Genomic DNA, 23881 nt, shown 5'->3' with positions numbered 1-23881 from the left:
TGAGAACCTTGAAGCCAGAGCCTTTTATAAACACTGAGCATCTATCTTGTGGTCACGTGTCCTAGGAAATGTGCTCAGAAAGATACTGGGCCTCTATGCCCCTCTCCTTCCTAGCCACCAACTCTCGCCACCAATGTAGAACTTAGCTTAAGTCATCACCTCGTTGTGCTCCAGACAGGCAATCATGATCTCTGACAAGATGACGACCCCAGTTCTTCCTACGCCAGCACTGCAGTGCACCAACAGTGGAGGGTTGGGGCTCTTGGGTTCACTTGTACTGTTTGTATGACGACGAACAGACTGGATCTCTTCAAGGTATGCTGTGAAAAAAATCAGTGAAATACAAAAGTACTCAGAGACAATGGCATATATAAAGCCAACAACCATCTCTTTATTCTCCCCACTGAGAAGATTGCAGATAAGGAGCACTGGGCACCAAGGGACCAGAGCCAACTATGGTGACTGCAGGCAAGTCAGTGCCTCAGCCCAAACAAGATGGAGGAGATATGAGTTAGCTGTAGCATTCTGCTTATGGCTAGCCATCTCTTAAGAACGCCTTCTTGGGCTGGCAAAATGGCAGGGTGGGTAAGGGCACTCACCAAGACTGATGACCCGAGTCAATCCCCAAGAGCAACATGGTGAAAAGAGAACAAACTCTGACCTCTACAATTGCGATGTGGCGCGCGCACACACACACACACACACACACACACACACACACACACACACACCCCTATAAACCCATCTTCTGTTAAAACAAGTGCAAAGCTTCTATGAAACAACAGAGAGGGACTACTGTAGAAACCTGAGACGAACCTAAGCTGCCCATAAACAAAGACACTTACATAAAAATCCTTTGAGATCTTCGGGACAGCCATGCTCAGGCCAGTCTGTGTACTGCAGATGCCAAACTGTCCTCTCCTGGCCTGTGAGGAGGTGCTTCATCTTCAAACCTGTCGTGGCATAGCAGCCCGAGTCCGTGCGGAAGCGAGTTGTGATCTTAAACCTTCCATAGGTGACAGTGTTGTGCCTTGAGCCAAGTCTTGGCCAATACCTAAAGCTCTTCTCCCTGCCACCCTCCTGTTAAAGACAGGCACAATTCAGCAGCGGCACGAGAGCCAGACTGGGGCTCTCCTCACTCAGGCCTTCACGCGGGCCACAGCCTCACCCTGCTTTTCTCAGGTCAGTGCTCTGGGTGGTTAGCATTAATGGTTCTTTGGAGACCCAGAAAAAACCCACCGAGAGGAATGCGCACTTACCTCCTCTGCTGTCACCATTGCTATAATGGTGATCCCCTGTTCCCACACCATCTGCCAAAAGTCCTGGCAGGTATTCTGTAACGGTCCCTGTGTGGCAATATAATCCCACTCAATTCCACTGACAGAGACCTAAAATCAGAGAAGGTTAAAAGCTTAGTGTATGATGGAATATATATATATATATGTATGTATGTATATATACATATATATATATATACATATATATACACACACACACACACACACACACACATGAATAGCTGTTGGTGTATTCGTGGTAACACTAAAAACTGACTGGGCTATTCAGCAGAGGATGGATACCTCTGACTTCTTTATAAACATATACACCATGAGTTCATATGATATCCATGTGAATTAGAGCAATCTGCTCACCTCTCAATTTCAGTTTTATCTACAAAATGAAATAACTGCCCGTCCATAGGGTTGCGAGGACAGAGCGGATGTATGCAATGTCTGGCTTGTTTGTAACAAGTACACAGCTGCTCCTGCTGTGATGCAAACAAAACACCACGGTGTCCCAAATCACAAACAATTTGCTGCGATGAAATATTAAATATTCTTGGAAAAGTAAAATCAAAATCCAAGCTAATGCCAGATATCTTCTATTTAGCACTCTAAATAGAAGTTCTCCGTCCCGAACTGTGTCAGGATCGCTCTCCAGCAAGGCTTTCAGCCCGGAAACCTGGACTAACCTGTGTTCTACCGGTAATTGCCAACAACCATTTCTTTCTGAGTGCCCATTAAATGTTAAAGCCTGTGCCAAGCCCTGTTCCACACTTCCTCCCTCTAAGGCTGCCAGGCCTCAGCACCAACTCTGGGCCCTCTCACTGGGCTCCCTTTCAGCAGTAGCTTGTGGGTGGGCACAGGTTAGCACAGCAGTCGGTTAAACAAATGGAGGTCTTACAGTTGGTGAGATCTAGGAGCTGACTCAATCTGCCCAATTCTGAAGTTCATATTCTTTCCATGACCCCTCAATTTGTAGCTGAAGATTTTGAAACATGACTACAAAAAACCACAATGTTATTCCATTTTTACCCATCCAGTCATAAGAGATGGGATGAGTTATTCCAAAGGTATGTTTGGTTTCTAAATTCACAATACCCATACAAAAAGCAAGGCAGTACATGCATTGATCCCTCAAAAACCATTGAGCATGCCTTTAATCCCAGCACCTGGGAGGTAGAGGCTGCTCTCTGTGACTTTGAGGCCACCCTTATCTATATAAACTGGCCAGTCAAGAGGACATAGAAAGACCCTGTGTCAAAAACCAAAACCAAATATAAATAAATAAAAGCCATTAAGCAGCACACACAGTAAGACTTAATAAATCCATGGAGGTCAGATGGCTATCAAATATGACGTGGAAGCTAAAGAAAAGCCAGGCACAACTCAATCCCTGGAAGGGGTGTTCTCCTTTCTGCAACAGAGAATCCAGCTAGGTGGCATGAGCCGAGTCTCTGTGCCACCGCCTCCCGCTGTAGCAAGTGGAACACCACCCAGTTCCCCAGTTGACAGCATCAGACTGTTCTGGGGAGTGCTTCTTTAAAGAACAGAGTGATACTAGAGATCGCAAGGGAGACAGGACGGATGGTATGCTCCTAAGCAAAAGCTTGTGTGAGCGTCCTCCAGAGTCCCAGGCACAGGGCTGGGATGCAGCTCAGAGAGCACAAAGACCTGGGCTTGCCATCGCTGGGGAAAGGAGGACATGAAAAGCAAAGTAGGCACATTCATTACATACAACGCACACAGTTATGTGATGGGGTAAAACTAGTGATTCCGATTCGGCAGCTCCTGTGAGAACTGACAAGCCCCCAAAGAGTCTTCAGATTTAGGACAAAGTTCTACTGGCAGACAATGAGATGCCCCAAGTCCCGGCCACAATATGGGCGCAGACTGGCTACCACATGCAGAGTGGACATGATCGTGGCTGCGCCTGGACTCTCTAGCTTATAATACAATTGTCACAATGACTCCAAATGGGATGTTTTCGCAATACAGAGCCCAGTGTAAATCTTAGATTCCTACAAGTCAGCCCTGGACCGCAGTGCTGGTGTCTGCCCAGATGCTCTTCTCACCTTAATGTGGGACGCGTTGATGTAGCCAGTGTTGTTCTCCTTGGTTGGTACCAGCTCTACTCTCGCGTCATCATAGGGAAGCACATCTTGGAATCGATTTCTTTCTGCATTTTCAGGCAGCCGGGCTGTTGAGCACTCCCCATCAACCAGCCGCTTTTTGAGAATCCTTTCATATTCGGTGAAGACCATTCCTTGCTCCAGGCGCTGTTCCAGAATCTTACACTAGGAGATAGGACACGTGTGATGAGTGAGTCACATGTCACAGTTGAGTGGACTTTTGAGATCTTGTTTGCTGCTTCAAGGTCTAGCATTTTCAATGATTCTATATGAAACCAAACCAAAATTTTACAAGTCACAAAAATTAGAAAAGACATAATGTTTTTGGCAAGATGTAGAACACAAAATTCAGTTTGAAAGTGAAAGCTAGCCTAAGGCAGTCGGTTAATGTCTAAACCTATGGTCAGCTTTGTGATCGCTAAGAAACAGAACTCTGAAATAGCCCAGATTTTGTGAGCAAATGCTCTTATAACAGAAGTGTATAAGACGCGAGAGCAGCGGTAGGTGTTGAGGGCCACCTGCAGATGCAGCTAATGAGGAAATAAGCACCTGTCTTATTTTAAAATAATAAGATCTCAATTCAGTATCTAATTTTGGTTTAAAAACAAGATGATTTCCAATATAATGAAATGTCTGCTTTCTCTTCTATGTATCTGTTTACACATGTTCTTACTTTGAAGAACTAAAACAATCAAGAACCTTTAGAAACAAAAAACTTGATCAACACTGGGGCCTGAAATTGCTTAAGACATTAAAGCCACACATTCGTTCCAGCTGTGACCCAGATAGCAAGAATTCCTAGCATTCATTTATGACTATTAAATTAGGCCAGAAAATTCACCAAGATTTCACGAGGGCACTTCGGAGTTGCCGTCATGATCGCTCCGCGGAAGCAGAGAGCCCGGCACCCTGCAAGCACTCACCCGTTCGTCATTTGTGGCTCTGGTGGACGCTTCCTTCCCTTCATCAGGCAGAGGCAGTCGGGACAGGGAGAGTCCATTGAGGGCAGCCAGCTTAAGGGGACCAATTTTCTTTGCATCTGCTCGAGTCTTTTTCATTCCCTGTAAGAAAATATTTACACACATACAGAGAATGTACCCAGATGCAACCCTTTCAAAAGCGACGTCAGTGAGCTAAAGAGGAAACAAGGCAGAGCTCTCCCTGCTAACACCCAAGGAGCGAGCCCTTCCCACACAACCGCCCAACTAGCTTTAGGAGGAAGACGTGTCTTTCAAGGCCAGAGCTCTGATAAGGCCTCCAGATAGAAGGCTTTGGCTCCAATTGGTTACAAGACTCTGTTGCAATGAAAGGTGAGGCTGTGGACAGGCAACATTCTTACAGAACTACCCAACTTTAAAATGTGACAGCACACAGAACAGAAAAACAAGATTTCAGTGGGCTGTAACAACCTTTTTCTTTTCTTATTTTAAGACAGGGTCTCACTATGTAGCCTTGGCTGACCAGGAACTCTCTCTACACACCAGGCTAGCCTCAAACTCACAGATATTCATCCACTGGGCTCTGCCTCCTGAGCGCTCAGAAAAAATGCCTGCGCCACCGTGCCTGGCAGCCTTTACTATTTTTTAAAACAAACAAACAAAAATTTAAATCATTCTAAAAGAAAGAAAGGAAGGAAGGAAGGAAGGAAGGAAGGAAGGAAGGAAGGAAGGAAGGAAGGAAGGAAGGAAGGAAGGAAAACTGCTTCCACATATTCCACTCGAGTCTTGAAGAACAATGTGACCTGGCTGCCCCCAACAGTCCCATTTCTAAATCAACACACACCCGGCTGCAGTCTCTATCAGCAGTCCAGAGCGGAAGGGAAGCGTCAGTGGAACACTGTCCTAGCAAAGTGATGCTTCCCAAAGTTCTCATGCCTGGTCACTTTCTTCTCGGCGGCAGGTAAACCTGAGAAGAAGTCTCCTCGAACATTCTGCAGAGTTACAAGTCCCAGTATTCAAAGAAATGGTTTCCTCAGTTCTTAGAAGGAAACCAGCTTACTCCAGCTCTGTAAGCCTAACAATGCCACGACACCAGGACTGGAAGCACAGAGCAGAAACAAAGAGAAAAGCCATTTTGGTGGGGAAGGAAATGCTATACTGTAATTGGAGAGTATGTGTGGCCCTGGGCATATATGCGGAGGTGGCTAGATCATGGCACCGGGTATCTCCTCTACTGTTCTATCCCTTTTCACTGAAGGCAATCTGACTGCCCAGAAATCTGCTGGGGTCTACCGACCTCCACCACACAGTGCTACGTCTTATAGGCTCCCACAGTCTTGACTAGTTTTCACATGGGGCTAGGGATTTGAATTCTTGTCCTCGTGACTAGACAGCAAGCATCTTACCCAGAAAGCCATCTCTCCAGCCTATAGAATATTTTTTAACTTCATAGTTCATACTGCTTATGAGCTTCCCACATAATGCAATTCAGACTTAGAATGAGCAGAATCCTGGGTGTAATTAACTAACATCCTCAGGCAAGTCACCTTTGCCCTAAAGCCTTACCTGAACAGAAATCTAGAAAGGGAGAGTGTGTGTGTGGGGGGGGGGGGGGGGGGGGTCACAACACAGACTGACACCCTGGCTAACATGTCCTGAATATAGTCTGTACGGAACACAGCTGTGTGCTGCAGAGTTTAACAACCAGCTCCCAAAGGGAAAGGTTCTTCCTTCCCTGGTCATTTCCGTGGTGCAGACACTGTCACTTCCACGCCCCAACTGCCTAACGCTGTCATCTGGCTCACAAGATTCCTAAAGCCGCATAGTATTGGCTGACTCAGTGCACTCTGCCTGAGATCCAGACAGCCCACACTGCTGAGCCAGATGACGGTGGTTCAGCACCAGCTGCCATTATCCTTACCAGGCCCATGGTTTTCAATGCCAAATCTGCAGGGCTTCTTAGGTGAGAACCACACTGCCCAGGCCTAAAGAATGCATGGAAGACCCAATTTTATGCAGATGGGTGAGCACCCAAACCAGTCTGCCTTAGCGATAACAATCTAATCCCTGGAGGTGGAAGCCGTGGGTGGGGGAACTCTGAAGTGTCCCTTCTCGTCTGCTACTTTGCTACTTACTCACTGTCTTCTGGGGGTTTTCTTCCTCTTTTCACTTTAGCTCGCTTTAGTGCTGTCTATTGACAGTGACAGGATTGTGTGATGTCACCACGAAGGGGTCAGAGGCCTTCTCAACTCATGGGAAATTGGAAAACTAAACTGGTGATACATTACAAACCAAGCTAATATTGACAAAGCACTTACGGTGTTTAAAGGTTTATTTTAGTCTCCCAGAAACACTGAGGTCATCGCATTTACAAATGAGCAAACTGGGTCATGGAGAGACTAGATAGTTTGTTCAGGGTCACTACTGCCACTTTTATAAAAGAATCAGTTCAAAACAATAAAAAAAAAAAAGTCTTTCCTTAAAATCAGTTACATGGAAGCATTTGCTTCAGCAGATAGACTTCCACGCCTACCTGCAGTGAGACTTAATGCTGACAAATGCACAGAAAAGAGTGACGGTCCCAGGCCGATAAAATGGAAGCCGAGGGATGATGCATGAAGGGTCTTGCCCACTGATGAACTACAATACCCAGCAGGGCCTATACTCAGACCCAGGGTGTTCACTGCTAGGGCCTATATACAGGATATATATACGCCTCTGCATATATCCTTGGGTAGGTAAGATCCCTGTGCAAAAAAGAGGCCAAAAGACGGTTCAACTATACAACTTCGCTAAAAAGTCTTAAAATGTAATGTGAAAAGAAAATTTGTATTTTAAGAAAAGCAACTAGATCAAAGCCCTCAGTGTAAGCTGAACCTACCAGACCCTATCAAAATATACTAAACTTCTCCCACCTTGATTTATTAGTACATTTGTTGGACAATCACAGAAGATAATGGCAAGCTGTGTTACCTCAAGAGATGGGGGGCTAGGGAGGTATGGTCCCCTCAACTCTTGGGAAGTTGGAGAATTAAAGGGGACTGTCCTCAATGCAAGCATCATTTGGAGAACTTGCGCTCCACACAAGAACGGTAGGCAGGTCTTACTGCATTGTCATGGAAGGCCCTATCCTGCTGGCTCAGGGACTCAACAGTGACTGTGGAAGTCCCCACACTGTCCCTGCCCTAATACTGCTCAGCCTGTTCCCTCTAACACGGTCCGCTTCAGCAATGGCCTTTGTATACTCAGGAATAACAAAACAACTTACAATTCCATCCTTTAGCCGAGTAAAAGACTGTTAAATCTGAGCCCTTTCTTAGGGTGTTTTCATGCGTACTGATTTGGCATAAGCATTGTGATCCTCTGAGCTTCCCAGCCTGCCTGGAGGCCTGCATCACTTCGAGGCCCTCACACACTAGGCCGGAAGTATGCTTGCAGTGGCTCCTCAATCTCTGGGTCATCCTAACAGAGATGAGTCAAATGGACCCACTCTTCCCTTCGACTCGGTTCCAGTGCAGGTCATGGGTCAAGAAGTGAGGGCCATACAAGCTGCACCCCTGAGCCACGCACCATGGTGATGAGTGGACGCACCAAACAGGACCATAAAGGCTTAGTCAGAGGACGAGAAGTCAAAAGTGACTCAGTGCAGAGTAGCCAGGCTTTACAGGGGTTCCTACTCAGTAAAATGCTACACAGAGTGGACCTGGACCCAGAACGCAGTGGAGGAAACGGGCAGGTGGAGAGAAAAGTGAGCTGAAAGTTCCAGTCGGCCACTCACTAGTTGATGACCTTGGAAAAGCTACTTGGTATTTCTGAGTCAGCGTCTTCATCTGTGAAAGACTACCAACAATGGCTCATTATAAACTGGGCACAGCAAAGATGAAATCTCCACACGTGGTAAACGTTCTGAAAAAGACAGCTACAGAAAACAGCTCTGGCTCCTACATTTTGTTTTAAATGCGTAGGAAGCGCTTCCCCTTGCTTATTAGACGGAGCAGCAAACAGCCAGCGTGTCTACAAGGGCCTTCTGTTGAATGCCCGGTTCGCTCTCTCATTCTCGTAAAGAGACCGACTTTCCCGAGTCCGGGGTCACTTTCCAGCCCACAGAGGCCATGGCCAAGACAGTCACACAGGATCCAGTCTTGAACCTTAACAACTACATAAAGACTTAGGGACACAGCCTCGGATGCCTCTCCCAAGACATGACTTGGACAAAAAGAAGAAACACTGTTCTGGGATGCCTTGTCACCCCACAGTATTTTAAGGGGGTGGGGGGAAGGTGGTTGGCAAAGCAATCTTGGCTAGAGTAATGAACTGTCTTCTTCCTCAACGTTTTATTAAGACAGCTCGGGGAGTCTTCCCGCCCTCTCCCATAGACCTCATCTCGTCACCCAACTTACCTCTAGCCAAGCCCACCACCACCCTCACCAGCCCACAGCCTTTCCACACGAACTCACACGTGCCCCAAATAAGACAAAAATCAGGGCTGACAGTTACTGAGAACCCTTAGTACTGAGGGAAGAGGAGACAGAACTCAGATTCAGGGGCCTCTCATCCACACCTGAGGCACCTCTACTCCTGGGCCAGCTTACCCCGAGTGGCGGAAGTCCTTCCACAATGTTCTTCTTCCCAGAGAGGAGATCTGACACTGGCCTTTTCTTGAGAGAGTCCCTCCTAGCTCGGTACCTCCCCGAAGTCGTGAGGTCAGATTCAGACATGGAGGGGGTTAACAGCCCATCTCTTCGGGGCCGATGGGTGTCCACAACCAGGGGGACGGTGCTGATGGCCTTCACCCTCTTCTCAGGCTCCGTAAAATGGGATTTGGGCTCAAGAATATGCAGAGGGCCGGCGACTGGAGTTGCCGAAGCACAGGGGTAGCTCAGCTGCTGCTCCTGGGAGTAAGCACCAGCCAGGCGGGGCTCAGACAAGGCCGAGACAGCGTGTGCTCTGCTGCTGTCCTCGTCCAGGTCCTCCTCCTCCTCGCTGCTGTGTATCAGCATGGTGGCATCAGAAAGGGACTTCTTGTGGCTGTATCTGTCACTTTCCTGCTCTTCGCTCTCCTCTTGTTTTGTTCTGTCAGAGAAGACGCTGGACTGGGAGCCTGCTGAGCAAGTCCGTGGAGCCACGTCTGCGGCCGAGGCGGACATGGTCCTCTCCTTGAGCCTCAGGCCTTCAAAGCCGTGTGTGAGTCCCGCAATTTCAATACTGTTCCTCTTCTGTAGGTAGGCGTGCCGGGCTGCTGTGAGGGGCTCGCTGACCTCCTGCAGGGAATGGGCCACAGGCAAGCTGTCCTCCTGGAAGGTCTGCACTGAGTGGTGGACACGCCTGGTGATGAGATCCGGATTGCTGCTGCTGATGTAGAGGTGCCGGGACAGGTCTGGGGTGCTGTTGGCGGGCCTCGGGTATGGGTACGGTGGGGGTGGCCGGTACACCTGGGTTCTCATAATGTTTGGAGCGGGATAGTCGTGGGCCTGGAGCTGCACGTTGGTCAGCTCGGGCACACTGACGGCACCCACCACAGGCCGCCTCTCAGCAGGGTAGGGATACGGAGACTGACTGTGGAAGCTGTAGTTCAGATTAAATGGGTAGTGGGCCGACTGGGGAGAGGTAAGGTGTGCATGCTCCCGGATCTCAGGCTGGCTGTAGACCAGGGCGTCGGGCCTGCTGTATGCATAGGAACTGCCGATGTTGAGGTTCCGCAGTGAGTGGCTGTGCCTGTCGGCATGCACCAGGCCTCTGTTGAGCTGCTTCATCACAGTCTCGTAGTCGGGGGTTGGGCGGTAAGAAGGGGGGATCAGGGCACTGTGCCGATGGGATGGGATGTAGTCGGGCCTCATGACATCACTGCCAGTAATACTCGGGTTGGAGGACATCGGGGAGGGCTGCAAGTAGGGCTGAGGGGTATTTAAGGAGTTCGTACTGTGTGCACTGTAGACGCTGCCGTTGCGGATGCGACCGCTGAGGTCAATCTGGGTTCTGTCCAAACTTGTCTGGGAGTGACAATAGAATCCATTCTTGCTGGGCACAAAGATGTTATCTGAGGAAGGAAAAGGTTTTAAAAGATCTTTAAAATGTCTTAATTTGGATTCATTACTCCAGCACAATACAGAGCTAGCCCTGGAAGAACTTATAACTTCTCTTGCTATAACGACACAGCTTCAGTGCACTAAGTGGCCCTGGGAGCTTTAGCATCCTCACCTATAGGATGGGGCAAGTCTGCCTGCTTAGATCTCACCTCTGGGATGAGGAGGTCTGCCGCTGAAAATGAGGTACTTAGGATCTGACCAAGTCTAAGTCCAATACTGAAAGTATAAATCGTATCACAAAATAATCTTTCTTGCCGGGCGGTGGTGGTGGTGGCGCACGCCTTTAATCCCAGCACTCGGGAGGCAGAGGCAGGCAGATCTCTCAGTTCAAGGCCAGCCTGGTCTACAAGAGCTAGTTCCAGGACAGGCTCTAGAAACTACAGGGAAACCCTGTCTCGAAAAAAACAAAAACAAAAACAAAAAAATCTTTCTTCTGACAAGAAGCAGGCGTTGTGCAGCACTGTGAAACTCAGAGACACACTGTTGAAGCACTGAGCCATGGTGGGTAGGCGCTGAGCTGGGGCAGGAACCAACAATCTGTGAACATTTCCTTAAGTAGAATTTTAGTTTGCTTGCATAGATTCTTCTTTAATGAAAAAACCCCACTATCAAAGGGCACCAGTACAGCAGGTACAGAGCTTTCCTGTCCAACAGGGAGGGCCACTGGTCGTTGGAACACCACCAAAGGCCCAGAAGCCAAGAAGAACCAGGCTAAGGTAGCTGGAGTTGCACCACCCAGCCACCAGTTGAGCAAGATGTGGATCCAGAGCTGCAGGCTCAGGCTACCAATCCTACAGCGCTGATGTGCCTGGCTGGACTAGAAGAGGCCGTCTTTCCTCCACCGGACCTACACCTCAGCAGTCAGGGCCTGCAGAAAGCATTGTCTGGGTGATTCAGTGGCTCCATGGGGGTGCGATGTCTGATAACTACTGGACACATTGTATTGGGCATGCAAGCAGCTCTGGGAAGGCCATTCGCATGCCTCTTGCCTGCTGTACTCAGCTGCCTTATCCCAGGCTTCTCCATCTGCAGACTTGGCCATTGCCAAATCTCTAGATTCCTTTTTGGTTACAGATTCCTCACATGGGTTGTCTAGACCAGTGTGACACCTACCGGCCTAGTGACCCTGCCTCCAGGCTCTCTAAGAGCACACAGGACTATACCCCTTCATCCCTTGGTGCCAAACACATGCATGTGGCTAGAAACAGTAAGGAGAAAGTGAGCAGAAAGTTGAGAACCAGTTTCTGAGGATCCCTCCTCCCATTTCCCCAGTGCCTTGACCTACAACATTACAGACAGAAAAGGCTCCTCCAGTCTGAGACCCCGATACAAGCTGACATGGAACAAAGCCTACCTGCCAGGATACAACAGACAAGGATTCTGATCAAGAAGTAAAGCCACTGAGAGTTTTAAATGTTGTTAGCACAGCAGAATCAGAACATCCTGGCTGAACAGGAGCATGTGGGTTGAACAGGAAGATGGTTGGGATAAGGGTGTGTGGGTGACAGAGAAGAGGGGCAAAGCCAGGGTCCCCCAAATAGAACAAGCTAGAGAAGAGTAAACTACCTGCGGGAAGCTAGATGAGAAGAACAGTAAGGGAAGATTGAGGAGCACAGACATGGGCGAGGGATGATCACGCATATAGGGAGGTTAGCTGGAAGCTTTCTTCAGGTGAGTTGGGGATGCAATTGCTAATGAAAGGAACAAAAGGATAAGGACCTTGGTGGAGCAGGGGGACAGGGAGGCAGGGGTATGGAAGACAGTGTATGACACTACAGGTTATGGGTATTTAGCTGAGTGGGGAATCCACAGAACCAGAAGAGTGACTTCATCATAATAAAGAACCATAAAAACAAACAAACTTACAGGGTAAAGCAATGAGTTCCAATTTAATATTCAGTTTGTAGCAAGCCCTGCTAGTTGACACCAGTTCCTGAAAGACAATTATTGACTAGGGAGCCTCCATGCAGGGTGCCCACCTGTCTGACTGTGGGAAACAAGGCATGGGTGGAGCATGGGAATGATGTCAGGGTGGGAAATGAGCATCTGAGTCACCCTTAGAGGACCTCTATGTGAAAGAGCTGCTGTGGAAGCCCCCTCAGGAAAGAAAGACATCAGACAGGTCTTGTGACACCACCTAACACTAACAGGAAGACGACCTATGGGTGTGGAAACCCCGGAGAGGGAGTAAGGGGAACCAATGAGCTGGAGCATGGAGACATCACTCTCAGACCAAGTGTGGTATAAAGGGAAAGATAAAATAACCCAAACCACCGTTTGAAAAAAAAAGAGAAGAAAGAACAGCAGGGTCATCACAGACCCAAGTCGTAGAATGAACAGCACAGAGACAGAAGGCAGAGAAGCCTTGTCCCCATGGTCTGAGAGGTTACGGTACAAGTACAGACAGGTATGTGCAAAGAAGAGGGGACAGGAATAGGACAGGTCCAGAGGACAGTGAGCTCGTCACCATTGTTCTGCTCCGCGGTTGCCTTCCTCACTGTGGGGACATCCTCAACACTGCACAGAAGATCTAGTTGTCTTTCTGTCTCTCCAGACCCTACGCCCTACAGAACAGGCAAGGGACTCCACTTCCCAGCAGCCGGAGCAGCAGACCCAGTCATAGCTGGAACTGATGATAGCCAGCCATCCCGCTAGACCTGGAGCGCTCTGCTCAGTGCCCCCAGCATGTTCTCTTAGCAAAATAATCGTGATCAAATTATGAGCAAAGGCCTTATTTCCACTATTATATTCTAAGCCTCTGTATACAGAACTGCTCATCTGGCCTTCAGTGGTTAGAGGTTACAGACAAATGTCACACAGACGGTTGAGATTCAGCATGGAGGTGCTGCTGTACACACACAGCTCAAGTACCAGTGAGATGTGTCAGGCAGGGATAAAAACATTTCTGGGTATCTTCTGTAACAAACAAACAAAAACAGCATTGTTGCTTGCTCAAAATGGTGGCACATGTCTGTAATCCATCACTTGGGAGACGAGAGCTGGAAAAATCACCAACTTAAGGGAAGCCTGGCCTAAAAGAGACTTCCAGGGCGGAGGCAGCTTAGGGAGTTGTCACTAGCTACACTGGGGCTCAGCTGAGCCACACACATTTCAGGAAGAATGTGGTTTCAATGGCTTCTTCTGGGATCCCAGGATGGCTATAATCAGGACAGTTTGGGGCACAACTGCAATAAGAAACCATCCAGACTTCAAGATCTCTAGGTCTTCACAGAGTTACTCATAGATACAGCTGTGCACGGCTTTGCAGACTCAGTGTACTTTACCTTGGGAAGAAGCAAATGGCTCTGTATAATGTCCATTATAATGCAGCTGGGGTGGGGGAGGCATCGCATAGGGCTGGGGTTTAGGCTAAGAAATGGAAAGTTGGACATAGAGTTAAAACACATCGCCCATGTCAGAAAGGTAAAGTCATTCTTTGCTGGACTCTTTCTCCTCACTAGAAAGACCTTCTGCAGGAGTTAAATGTATTATAAATGGAAAATAACCACAAAAATGGACGAAGTCTTAACATATCTGTCAGTTCCAACACCGCCCACATGACAAAGTCAAGCCCGAGGCACTGACACCAATGATACCAGACAGCACAAGAAAGTCTGCATCCAAAAAGTTATGAACAAGAAGGAATGGATACAAGCCTCCTTGTCTAAACTCATGAATAGAAAAAGCTTTTATGTACTACAAACCCTATAAGACAAAGTCATCAAGTAAATTAAATACCTACTTAGGATTTAACTGGCTAACCAGTTAAAATTCATAATATTTGGTTGTATCTAATATTTGAACAAACATAATAATATTAAGGTGAACTTACGGAAGTTACCATATCATTGAATAAAAATTATCAAACATCAATACACATTTATGGTTCAAACTCAACATACTGCCCAAAGCATATTTTAATTAAAGAGAGTGGCATCGCTAAGAGAGAAGAGGTGATCATGTTCCTTCTCTTACCAGAGACATCCTGGAAGATGAGCCCCTCCTGACTGAGTTCAACGTGGCAGCCTGAGTTTGCCTGTGGAAGAAGACAGCTGTGAGCCCAGCACACACGTCCCACTCTACGACAATAAACCAGATCTAGGAAGGAAGCCAGTGTGGCTCCCACCTGCAGCTGCAGCATGCAAGGGGTCTAAGGTGTGCTGAGGTTCAGTGTGGTGGCTCCCACCTGCAGCTCCAACATGCAAGGGGGCTAAGGTGTGCTGAGGTTTGAGCCCTGCTATGAGTGAGGTCGGTCTGGTGGTGTCTGAATTACAGGTTGTTAGGATACAGACAGAGGAAAAAAGACACTGTCACAAAACAGCAATAACCAAGATATACAGACAAGTAAAAATGAGAAAGATTCTAAGGCAAATGACAAGGTCGAACGTGCCATAAATTACAGAAGAGAGTTGTCACTTCCTAATGTAGGACTTTACAGCTTTCCCAGGACAAAAGGACACACTTCTTTTTGAAAACACACACACACACACCTCTTTCTTTGCATTTGTTTTACTGAAGTGTGAGCGGGCATGGCATGAACACGTGCATTAGATTCTTGCTAATGTTAGTAATGCCCATAATTTTGTCAAGGATTTTTAATTTACCAAGAGAGTGTGTGATGCACAAGTGATTAACACATCCCATGACAGTGACTGGTGCTCTAAGGACCATTACTAAAGCTCTGTCATCACAAAATAACAAATAAATGTACTGACTTGGCGACTGTGCATAAGGACGCCTCTTTTCTTCTAAACTAGCATTATTCTTAGCACTCCGATAACGTCTGTATTACACTCAGAATATCTGCTTATTTTTACAGGACCCTTAAAATAAAGAAAACTATTGGACATTAGGATTTTCCACTAATCAGTAATGCAGTAATCAGGCAATGACTATGCACTTCTGAGGGGATTTCTTTAAACCACTCTCTTTCCTGTGCCTGGGAAGTATTCAGGGTGCTGGAGAATAATGCACATCTCCTTTCTTTCCATTTCCTTTCTTGGCAGTGTACTTCAGGGCTTTATTGTGCAGCTGTATCTACTTCCTAATAGACACGTCTATCTTTCCAATATCATGCCAAGTATTCAAGCCTGCAGGGTGCTTGTGGGTTTTTCTAGAGTACCCCTTAAATATACATAAGACGCTGATTTTTGATACTTTGAAACTTACGTTGCCTCTGGGTACTCGCCATGGTCCAGCCTAGGTTTAAAGAACTGTGTTCAGTCTATCACTGGCTCAGCATCTAGATGATCTGAGCTTTTAAGATCATTAAAGCTGGGTACGGTGGTGCATGCCTTTACTCCCAGCACTTGGGAAGCATAGGCAGGCGGATTTTTGAATTGGAGGCCAGCCTGATCTGCAGAGCTATTTCCAGGACAGCCAAGGCTACAGAGAGACCCTGTCTCAAAACAATTCCCCCTCCAAAAAAGCATCATAAACTCCACAATGAGGAGAAGGAGCTGCTGATAGGACACACTTATTAATGAACACCTAACCACATCTCCACAGCTGGCCAGCCTGGACAAGATTCCGTCTTCTGCATGCAAAGTACAGAATCCAAGGATGCAGGGATTGAAAGCAGAGGCAGCCATTCTTATTCACTGGCATCTTGCTGGCAGCATCCAGTGGGAGGGCAAAAGCAGAAGCCACTTCTGCTGAAAACAAAGCAAAGGAGCACCAACCACATCCACCTGACCTAGGCAACCCCGCTGCTCGCTCCCTCTCCGCTCCCCAGTCGCTAGGGACGCTTTCTGTGCTGGTTAGCAATGCCGAGGATGGAGGCGGCTAAGGCTCCTAGGTCAATAGCTAGAACGTGTGCACTGGAGAAGGTAACGAAAGGCTGTCAGCTCGAGTGAAATACATGATCTTGCTTGGCGAAACTGTGCAGCCTGCATCGGTTATCTCGTGGAATCTGAACAACACCACCAGGGAGGTCCCGTCATCGGTTTTACAAATGAGGAAAGTGATACTTAGATTAAGCAGATCACTCCTGGTCACATGGCAAACAAGTGACAGAACCAGCATTTGAACAGGCAGGTCTGTTGGATGCCTGGGTGGAGTTTCTGACAATCATCTTCCTGACTATGTCCTTAGCCCCTACTAACTCATAAGCTCCATGGAGGAAACAGACAAACCATGGCACAGGCAGTACCCAGCACACGCCTGCGCACAAGCAGCCCTTGCCTGTGCTGAACACAGGAATGGCACAGTGAGTGGGGACAGAAGTCTGTGTTCAGTGAACATTTCTCAGGTAATATGTCTCAGTGGGTAAAAGCACACGCATGTAAACCTAGCAACACGAGTTCAAGTCCTGGATCCTACAAGGAGTCAGGAGAGAACCAGCTTCCAAATGCACTCCCACACACACCAAATTAACCAACTAATTTAAGACTGTTCGCGCTGTCTCACTCGCTCTGTGAGCCTTTTTTCAGCAGGCCATTTGGTTATTTGATGCCAGCAGAGGGCATGCTTTGACCACGTGTTAGATGGTGGAAATACCTCAGGATGTTTGTCTCAATGTCTTTCCTCCTGGGCTTTCCTTAATAAGATGGTGAAAAACAAAACCTCCCCATTTTAGGGTAGGGCAGAGGTCACATCCAGGCCACCGTAAGGTCCCTGACCTGGCTCTGGATCCCTACTCCGACTTGCCACTGTGGGCAAGCAGAGCTAATCCCCGGCAACAGGCAGTATGGACGGTTAAGGGCTGGCCTCACTGGAGGTCACAGTGACCATCCACCCAAGCACCTGCACTCACCCGAACCCCAGGAGAGCTGCCTGTCCCCAAGCCTTACTAGGAAGGGCGTGTGACCCATCCCACTGCGGGGCCTGTGACAGCCCTTCTGTCTCCTAGAGCTTCTTCTTTCCACCCTCCTCCTTCCAGGGTCTGATGGACCCCGTGAGTCCTTTCCAGTCTTCTGCAGGCTCAGGAAGCCAGAAGGAAAGGAGGGCCCTGCATCTTCTTCCAGACCCATGAGCTAACCACCAACGGAGGACACTGGCTGCTGCCATGTTTACGCAGAGCCGTGAGCTACAGGGCTAGCTCATCTCCCTGCACCAGCCACCAGCATGCGGCTGACTCTCCAGAGAGAGGCTCTTGGACCTGTCTCTCACTTGGTTTTGCAGCCTGATGGGTACAACTCATACATTTTTTTGGGGGGGGGGGGAGAAGAAAGCCCCTAACCCAGGAAGTTTTGTGCCACCCTGCACATTTTTTTCCTCATATAACTGAGGAAGGCTGATTATTGCCAGCCCAACTCTGGGGCTTGAGCTATTAGAAGAAGCCTTTTGATCTGACTGACATTATTATCTCATTTAGTTTTTAATATAGTCCTGAAGGATAATCAAGAGAAGGTCTCATTATTTGTGTTTACATATATAAACCAATGGGAGACTGTAAGCTACATTAAAGGATGACCCTGTTACCTCCAGTGCCTTGTCTGGGTGGGGAGAGAAGTACCGGATCCTGTCACTGTAAATATCGCCTGGGCCAAGGTTAGATGAATCGCAGCCACCCCACACGGCTGTACTACAGACAAGGTCATAAAGGAGGGATCTGTAGAATAATCCTTTTGTACACTGTGAATATCCATTACTTTCACTGGTTAATAAAGATGTTGATTGGTCCATAGTAAGGCAGGATAAAGTTAGGAGGGACAGACCAAACTGAGGATACTGGGATGAAGAAGGGCAGAGTTGCTGGCAGACGCAGAGAGACCAAGATGGCATGCCATACTGAGAAAAGATATGAAGCCACGTGGCAAAGCATAGATAAGAAATATGGATTAATTTAAGTATAAGTGTTAGCTAGTAACTAGCCTGAGCTATCAGCCGAGCACTTACAATTAATATAAGCCTCTGTGTTGGTTAATCTGGGACTGGCAACCAGGATCGGGAAAGAAACATCCGCCTACAGGGGGATGTGGATACTATAGGAGAAAGTGAATCCTTTCTATGGAAGCAGGCCCCATCTCCAAACCAAGGGCCAACTCGGACACACAACTCCAGTTTTGTTAACTGCCATCACCCCTCACTTACCCAGCTGGGCCATGAGAACAAGGCCTACCAACACCTCAAAGTCTTTGTAATATTAGATGCCACTAGAACTGTGTTGACAGTCGTCAAGAAATAGCTATAAAAATGGAAATTATTTTCAGCTTTCTTCCCCATCGAAACATGAAATGTTAATAGTATAAGCTCCATTTGCTGACCCAGGAAACAAACATGTACAGTGTAATATATCTGTTTTGCACAGAATGACTATATATAATTATACTAATAGTTCCTGGATAGGCAGAAATTAAAAACAAAATTTGGAAATTAGTCCTTCATACATAGAAGTTCTAAAGAGAATCAAATATTCTTCATAGAAGAATAATGTATGCAGTTAATATCATCTTTGTGGCTTTACTCACATTTGGCAATATTCCAAAAATTAGATTTCTAAGACCTCAACAATTCCCACACATATTGCTTTTTCTCTCTGAATCTTGAAATTATTAAATAATGAACTGACAAAATACGCTTTTGAAAGGCATCAGCCACAGCCCAGCACAGGTTTACCAGAGGGCACTGAATGTAATGGTTTATTACTGTGACTGCAGCTACTATTTTCAAGAAAAGAAATAAATTGAGGTGATGATGGCTTATTACAAATAGTCTTAAATTTATGAAAAGTTTCAAAATGAAAATATTTTGTTTATTATTTGGATATAATTATTATATGCAGAAATAATGTCACGACGCTCATCTTCAGGGAGCCAGGCCAGTCAATGGTGTTTCCAGCTCCAGGACCCCTGGACCCCCTGACTGTAACACTCTCAAACACAATTTCCAGAGTGAGCAGGCGGCAGAAAAGGCAGCCATGCCAAAGAATTGGTTGACTGTTACACGATAATGGTTGGAAATGGACACACGAAGGCAAGCATCATGTTTTCTCTCTTATGTAAGATTCCCTGCAGGGTGGGTGGGGGCTGGTGAGAAAGTAGGAGGAGAAGCTGCCTGTGGGGACTCAGGTCAATAATCCCAGCAATTGGGAGGCTGAAGCAGGAGGATTGCTCAAAGTCTGAGGCCCACCTGGGCTACACAGTGAGTACTGAGCCAGCAAGAACCACAGGGATGAAGACCGGGAAAGAAGCGTGGAGCTGGGCTGCGAGCATGACCAGCAGCAGGCATCCTATATGCATGTGTGAACATGTCGGAAAGAACTGACTTTCTACAATTCACATATATCAAAAGACAAATCTTTTCTCAAAATGCTGACCAGGACACTGATAAAAACTATAAAGTATACAATTCCCAAGCCAGACATGGTAGCTTTTTATCCCAGAACTCAGGAGGCAGAGACTAACAGGTAGATCCTGGTGAGTTTGAGGCAAGTTCCAGGCCCACCAAGCCTCTACAGTGAGATCCCATTGCAACAAAACAACAATAACTCTCAGACTGGGAATTATAGCTCAGTGGTAGAGTGCTCGCCTAGCATGAAGTAGACCTTGGGTTCAATTCCCAATGCCCCAAAGCAAAGGAGAGAAAAGGAACAAAAAAATTCCTTTCTTTTTAACTTTAAGGGTTATAATGGTTCTAATATTATGGAAACTGGGCACAGTGGACCATTCTCATAATCCAGGAGACTAAGGCAGGAAACTCCCAAATTCAAATCCAGCCTGGGTTACATAGCAAAACCCTGCCAAAAAAAGAATAAAACTAGTTGAGAAAAACCTTAGAGGCATTTTATAGCTATAAGAAGATGTCCCAATGCTAAAATGGAATGTAATTTCATAAAAGCAAAAGGACTGTGGTATCAGAAAAAGATATCATTTGATAAAATTTGCCATTCTGGACAATGCAAAGAAGTTTGGGATTAAAACTTGGAAATCAGGGCCAACAAAATGGCTCAGCAGGTGGAAGGAGCTTGCTGTCAAGCTCAAAGAGCTAAGTTCAATCCTAGAACCCACATGGTGGAGAGAACTGACTCCCCAAGTTGTCTGCTGACATCTACACGTGGCCCCGACACACACACACACACACACACAAAATAAATAAATAAATGTCATTTCCAAATTCCCCCAGCAGGAGATACTCACAGGTCGCACTGGTTTAGTCTGTAAAATCTGTGCCGTGCAGCACACAGTCTCCACACGTACTTGGCTGTTTCCATGTCTTCCTGGCAAAGGAACATGCGCAGAGTGGCAGAGAGGCACACAAAGGAAACACTTCTAACGCAGAACTGCCCGAGAGCAGACCTAACCGTTACGCATCATGGCTATGCCATCTCCCATCCACCTTGACTTTCATTTCCCAGCCCCGCATCTAACTATGAATGTGGTAAGAATTTAATTATGAAAGCAAAGTAATCTGTTCAAACAGTTTCTAAATGATTTGGAATCTTAAAACACACTTGGTTTGAATATGTCCTATTTTTATATAATATCATCTTTTATTCCTGAGAAACACTAGAACTTTTCAAACTGAATGCTTGCCTAGGGTCTTCATATTGCAAATTCCAGTTAAGCAGCACTGTGCAGCTGCTCCCCAGCAATGGCGGCCGGGCTCGTTTTCCCCTCTACTTTGTCTCTTTATACTTAATCCAAAAGTCACTTGGATCCAATAATATGAATACAAAGACTCATTTACTCAACAATATTTAATGTGCAGCTGCTTTTTGCCAAGTGCCATTTGTAAAATGTAAAGCGTTAACAGTTTATGCTATACAGAACTCTAAATTAGTGCCACACCCCCACCCCAGCACACAAACGGGACCGGAGAGGTACTGACTTGCTAACTCTTGGGGAAAGCAAGCCATGAAGATTCTCTGTGTTACTCACAGTTTGAAACTGGATGGTCTCCTCTTTACTTGCCAGCTCCAATGCAAAGAAGGACTTGTTGTGAGACATGTTAGCAATGTCGTGCCACCTAGAGAACAACGGAGAACAGTGAGCACAGGCTGGGACAGGAATTATCATTTTTCCTTAAGCTTGGTACATGAGCCAACACCAGTAACTCATTTTTTTTTTTTTTTTTGGTTTTTCGAGACAGGGTTTCTCTGCAGCTTTTTTAGAGCCTGTCCTGGAACTAGCTCTTGTAGACCAGGCTGGCCTCGAACTCACAGAGATCCGCCTGCCTCTGCCTCCCGAGTGCTGGGATTAAAGGCGTGCGCCACCACCGCCCGGCTCAGTAACTCATTTTTGAAATAAAGTAGTTTCTTCAGCTAGCACACATTTTCTAACTGAAATGACAACAGCTAGTTGCTAAAAGTAAAGGCATGTGTGGGAAATGAAGGATGAGGGTCTGGGAGAAACAAACCTCATGTGGTGCTTTGAGTGAGAAATATCCCCACAGGCTCGTGCATTGGAGCACCTGCTCCCCGCTTGGTGGTGCTGTTTAGGAGGTTATCAAACTTTCGGGAGATGGGGCCTTTCTGGAGGAAGGGGGGGGGGGCTTTGAAAGTTTATAGACGAGTTCCACTTGTGTGTGACTTTGTGATCTCGGCTTCCTGCCTGGCCACCTTCCACCAAGCCTCTTGCCCTGCCTATCCTGCCATTGTGGACTCCAACCCTGGGAAGCTGTAAGCCAAACTAAACATCCTTAAGTTGCTTTGGTCTGGTATCTTATTTCAGCAACAGAAAAGTAAGTGATACACCTAATTTGCTTGATAAGCTTAACAAACACCCTCACGTCAGCTTGCTGCTCAGGCCTCACTGTGTATTGACCAAACATTTTAAAGGGCATCTATTATCACAATGATGATAATTGTGCCAGGCCCGAGGGATGCTAAAATCAGAACGGTGGTGGTCCCTGAAGAGACCTGGGAGGCTGGAAGAGCAGCAGACAACACAAAATCAGACATCATGGTTAGCAGCAAAGGTCAACAGGACAGAGCAAGGGGGCGAGTGAGAGACGTGCACTCTGACAGCCCATGGGGGAAGAGAATGCTAGATGCTCTGGAACCAAAAAATTAATTTTTCTGGGCATATTCAGTAGGAAATGAAACCTATCCTGCATCTCCTAACTTTATCATCTTCAGCTTTTACAGACCACACTTGGTTTTTATCACCCACCTTTGTAACGTTATCAGAAGGAAACTCACCAGAAGAAGATAAAACACTGAGCCAATCAGTTCTCTCCAGAACCACCAGGGAATAGAGGTGTGGCTAATTCTGGATGTGAACATAAAACATTTCAAGAGGAACTCTATCCCCTCCCACCAGTGCAGAGACACACCCAGGGCCTCGAAAACACGAGGTGAGTGTTTTACCACTGGGCAATATCCTTGCTCCCCCATCTTTAATTGGGGATTTTTGGACTCTGGATATCCAGTTTGTATTATATTTACTTAGTTAAAATTTGTTAAATCAAAATTCATTTACTGATTTAGAGCTCAGTAGTTAACTGTGAAGATTACTTGCATCATCTCAAATGAGGAGAATTTGAGAATTCCTTTGCAGGGAAGAAAGCAACCAACTGAATGCCTTCGGTTTCCATACGGCCTCTAGGTAGTGTCAGTCCTGCTGTCCGAGTGAAGCCCTGATCCATTTTCCTCTCCCTGTGCCCCAGTTCGGCATGTTGGCAAGACTTACTATAACCAGGTTGGGGACAAGAGCCCGCTTGCCTCAGGAAGCAGCCCTGCACAGGCAGTGCAGCATAGGACTGGGGCTCTGCTCCCCAAGTCATGTCTATTCTGTGTGGTCACTGTCACTCTGGATAATTCAGGGCCCAAAGAAGAGAAGGAAGAGATGCCATTTTAGTGAAAAAGTTCTTAAAGGGGAAAACAGTTCTCAAGAATAAAGTGGAAAATAGAAGAAAAAAAGCTAATAGCTTTTAAAATTTAAAAGAACGAGAAGGGAGGGAAGGAGGGGTGAGGGAGGGAAAGATGGAGGGAGTGGGGGGGAGAGAGGGAGGAGGGGGGACGGAAGGGAGGGAGGGAGGGAGGAAGGGAGGGAAGGGAAGAAGGGAAGGGAGAGCAAGCGAGCAATGTGCCTGGGAGCCATGCCTTACATACAAAAGCTGAGTTCTAGTCTAGCTATGCCTGTCAGTGGGTGACTTTGGACAAATCACTTGGCTTTTCTAAGCCTTCATTATCTCATATGAAAACTGGCAGTGATATCTGCTACCCTGAGTTATTATGAAGATGATGATGACATGAGCATCTGGTTTCTGATAAATTGCACTCAATGAATGTTAGACACAAAGGAATCAAGAGACAAAAGTGGTATATACGCCTCACTACTGGATGAAAACAATATAAACCTGTTTTTATTTAAATCAATTGAAAATCGAGTAAAAGTGCAAATGTTTTTACAACATCCTAACACAGATTTTCTTTTTTTTTTTTTTTTTTTTTTTTTTTGGTTTTGCGAGACAGGGTTTCTCTGCAGCTTTTTTAGAGCCTGTCCTGGACCTAGCTCTTGTAGACCAGGCTGGCCTCGAACTCACAGAGATCCGCCTGCCTC

General features: G+C 46.7%; 1 protein-coding gene across 6 annotated transcripts in view; it reads right to left on the bottom strand.

Moving 5' to 3' along the window:
• The window catches only part of Ptpn21 (protein tyrosine phosphatase non-receptor type 21), a 70965-nt gene that overhangs the window by 2358 nt on the left and 44726 nt on the right, over nt 1-23881 (bottom strand). For all 6 annotated transcript variants that reach the window (XM_038336327.1, XM_038336325.1, XM_038336328.1 and 3 more), the window contains 10 exons: nt 21257-21344; nt 20516-20595; nt 14412-14472; nt 13721-13805; nt 8943-10387; nt 4336-4473; nt 3356-3577; nt 1260-1388; nt 846-1080; nt 160-320 (listed from right to left, as the gene is read on the bottom strand). In XM_038336327.1, the coding sequence (XP_038192255.1) occupies nt 160-320; nt 846-1080; nt 1260-1388; nt 3356-3577; nt 4336-4473; nt 8943-10387; nt 13721-13805; nt 14412-14472; nt 20516-20595; nt 21257-21344 (2644 nt within the window). The remainder of the gene's footprint in view (nt 1-159; nt 321-845; nt 1081-1259; nt 1389-3355; nt 3578-4335; nt 4474-8942; nt 10388-13720; nt 13806-14411; nt 14473-20515; nt 20596-21256; nt 21345-23881) is intronic.

Source organism: Arvicola amphibius, chromosome 7 (genome assembly GCF_903992535.2).
Source record: "Arvicola amphibius chromosome 7, mArvAmp1.2, whole genome shotgun sequence".
Lineage (NCBI taxonomy): Eukaryota > Metazoa > Chordata > Mammalia > Rodentia > Cricetidae > Arvicola > Arvicola amphibius.
The sequence above is the reverse complement of the archived record's forward strand: the minus strand, read 5'-3'. Positions and strand labels throughout refer to the sequence as shown.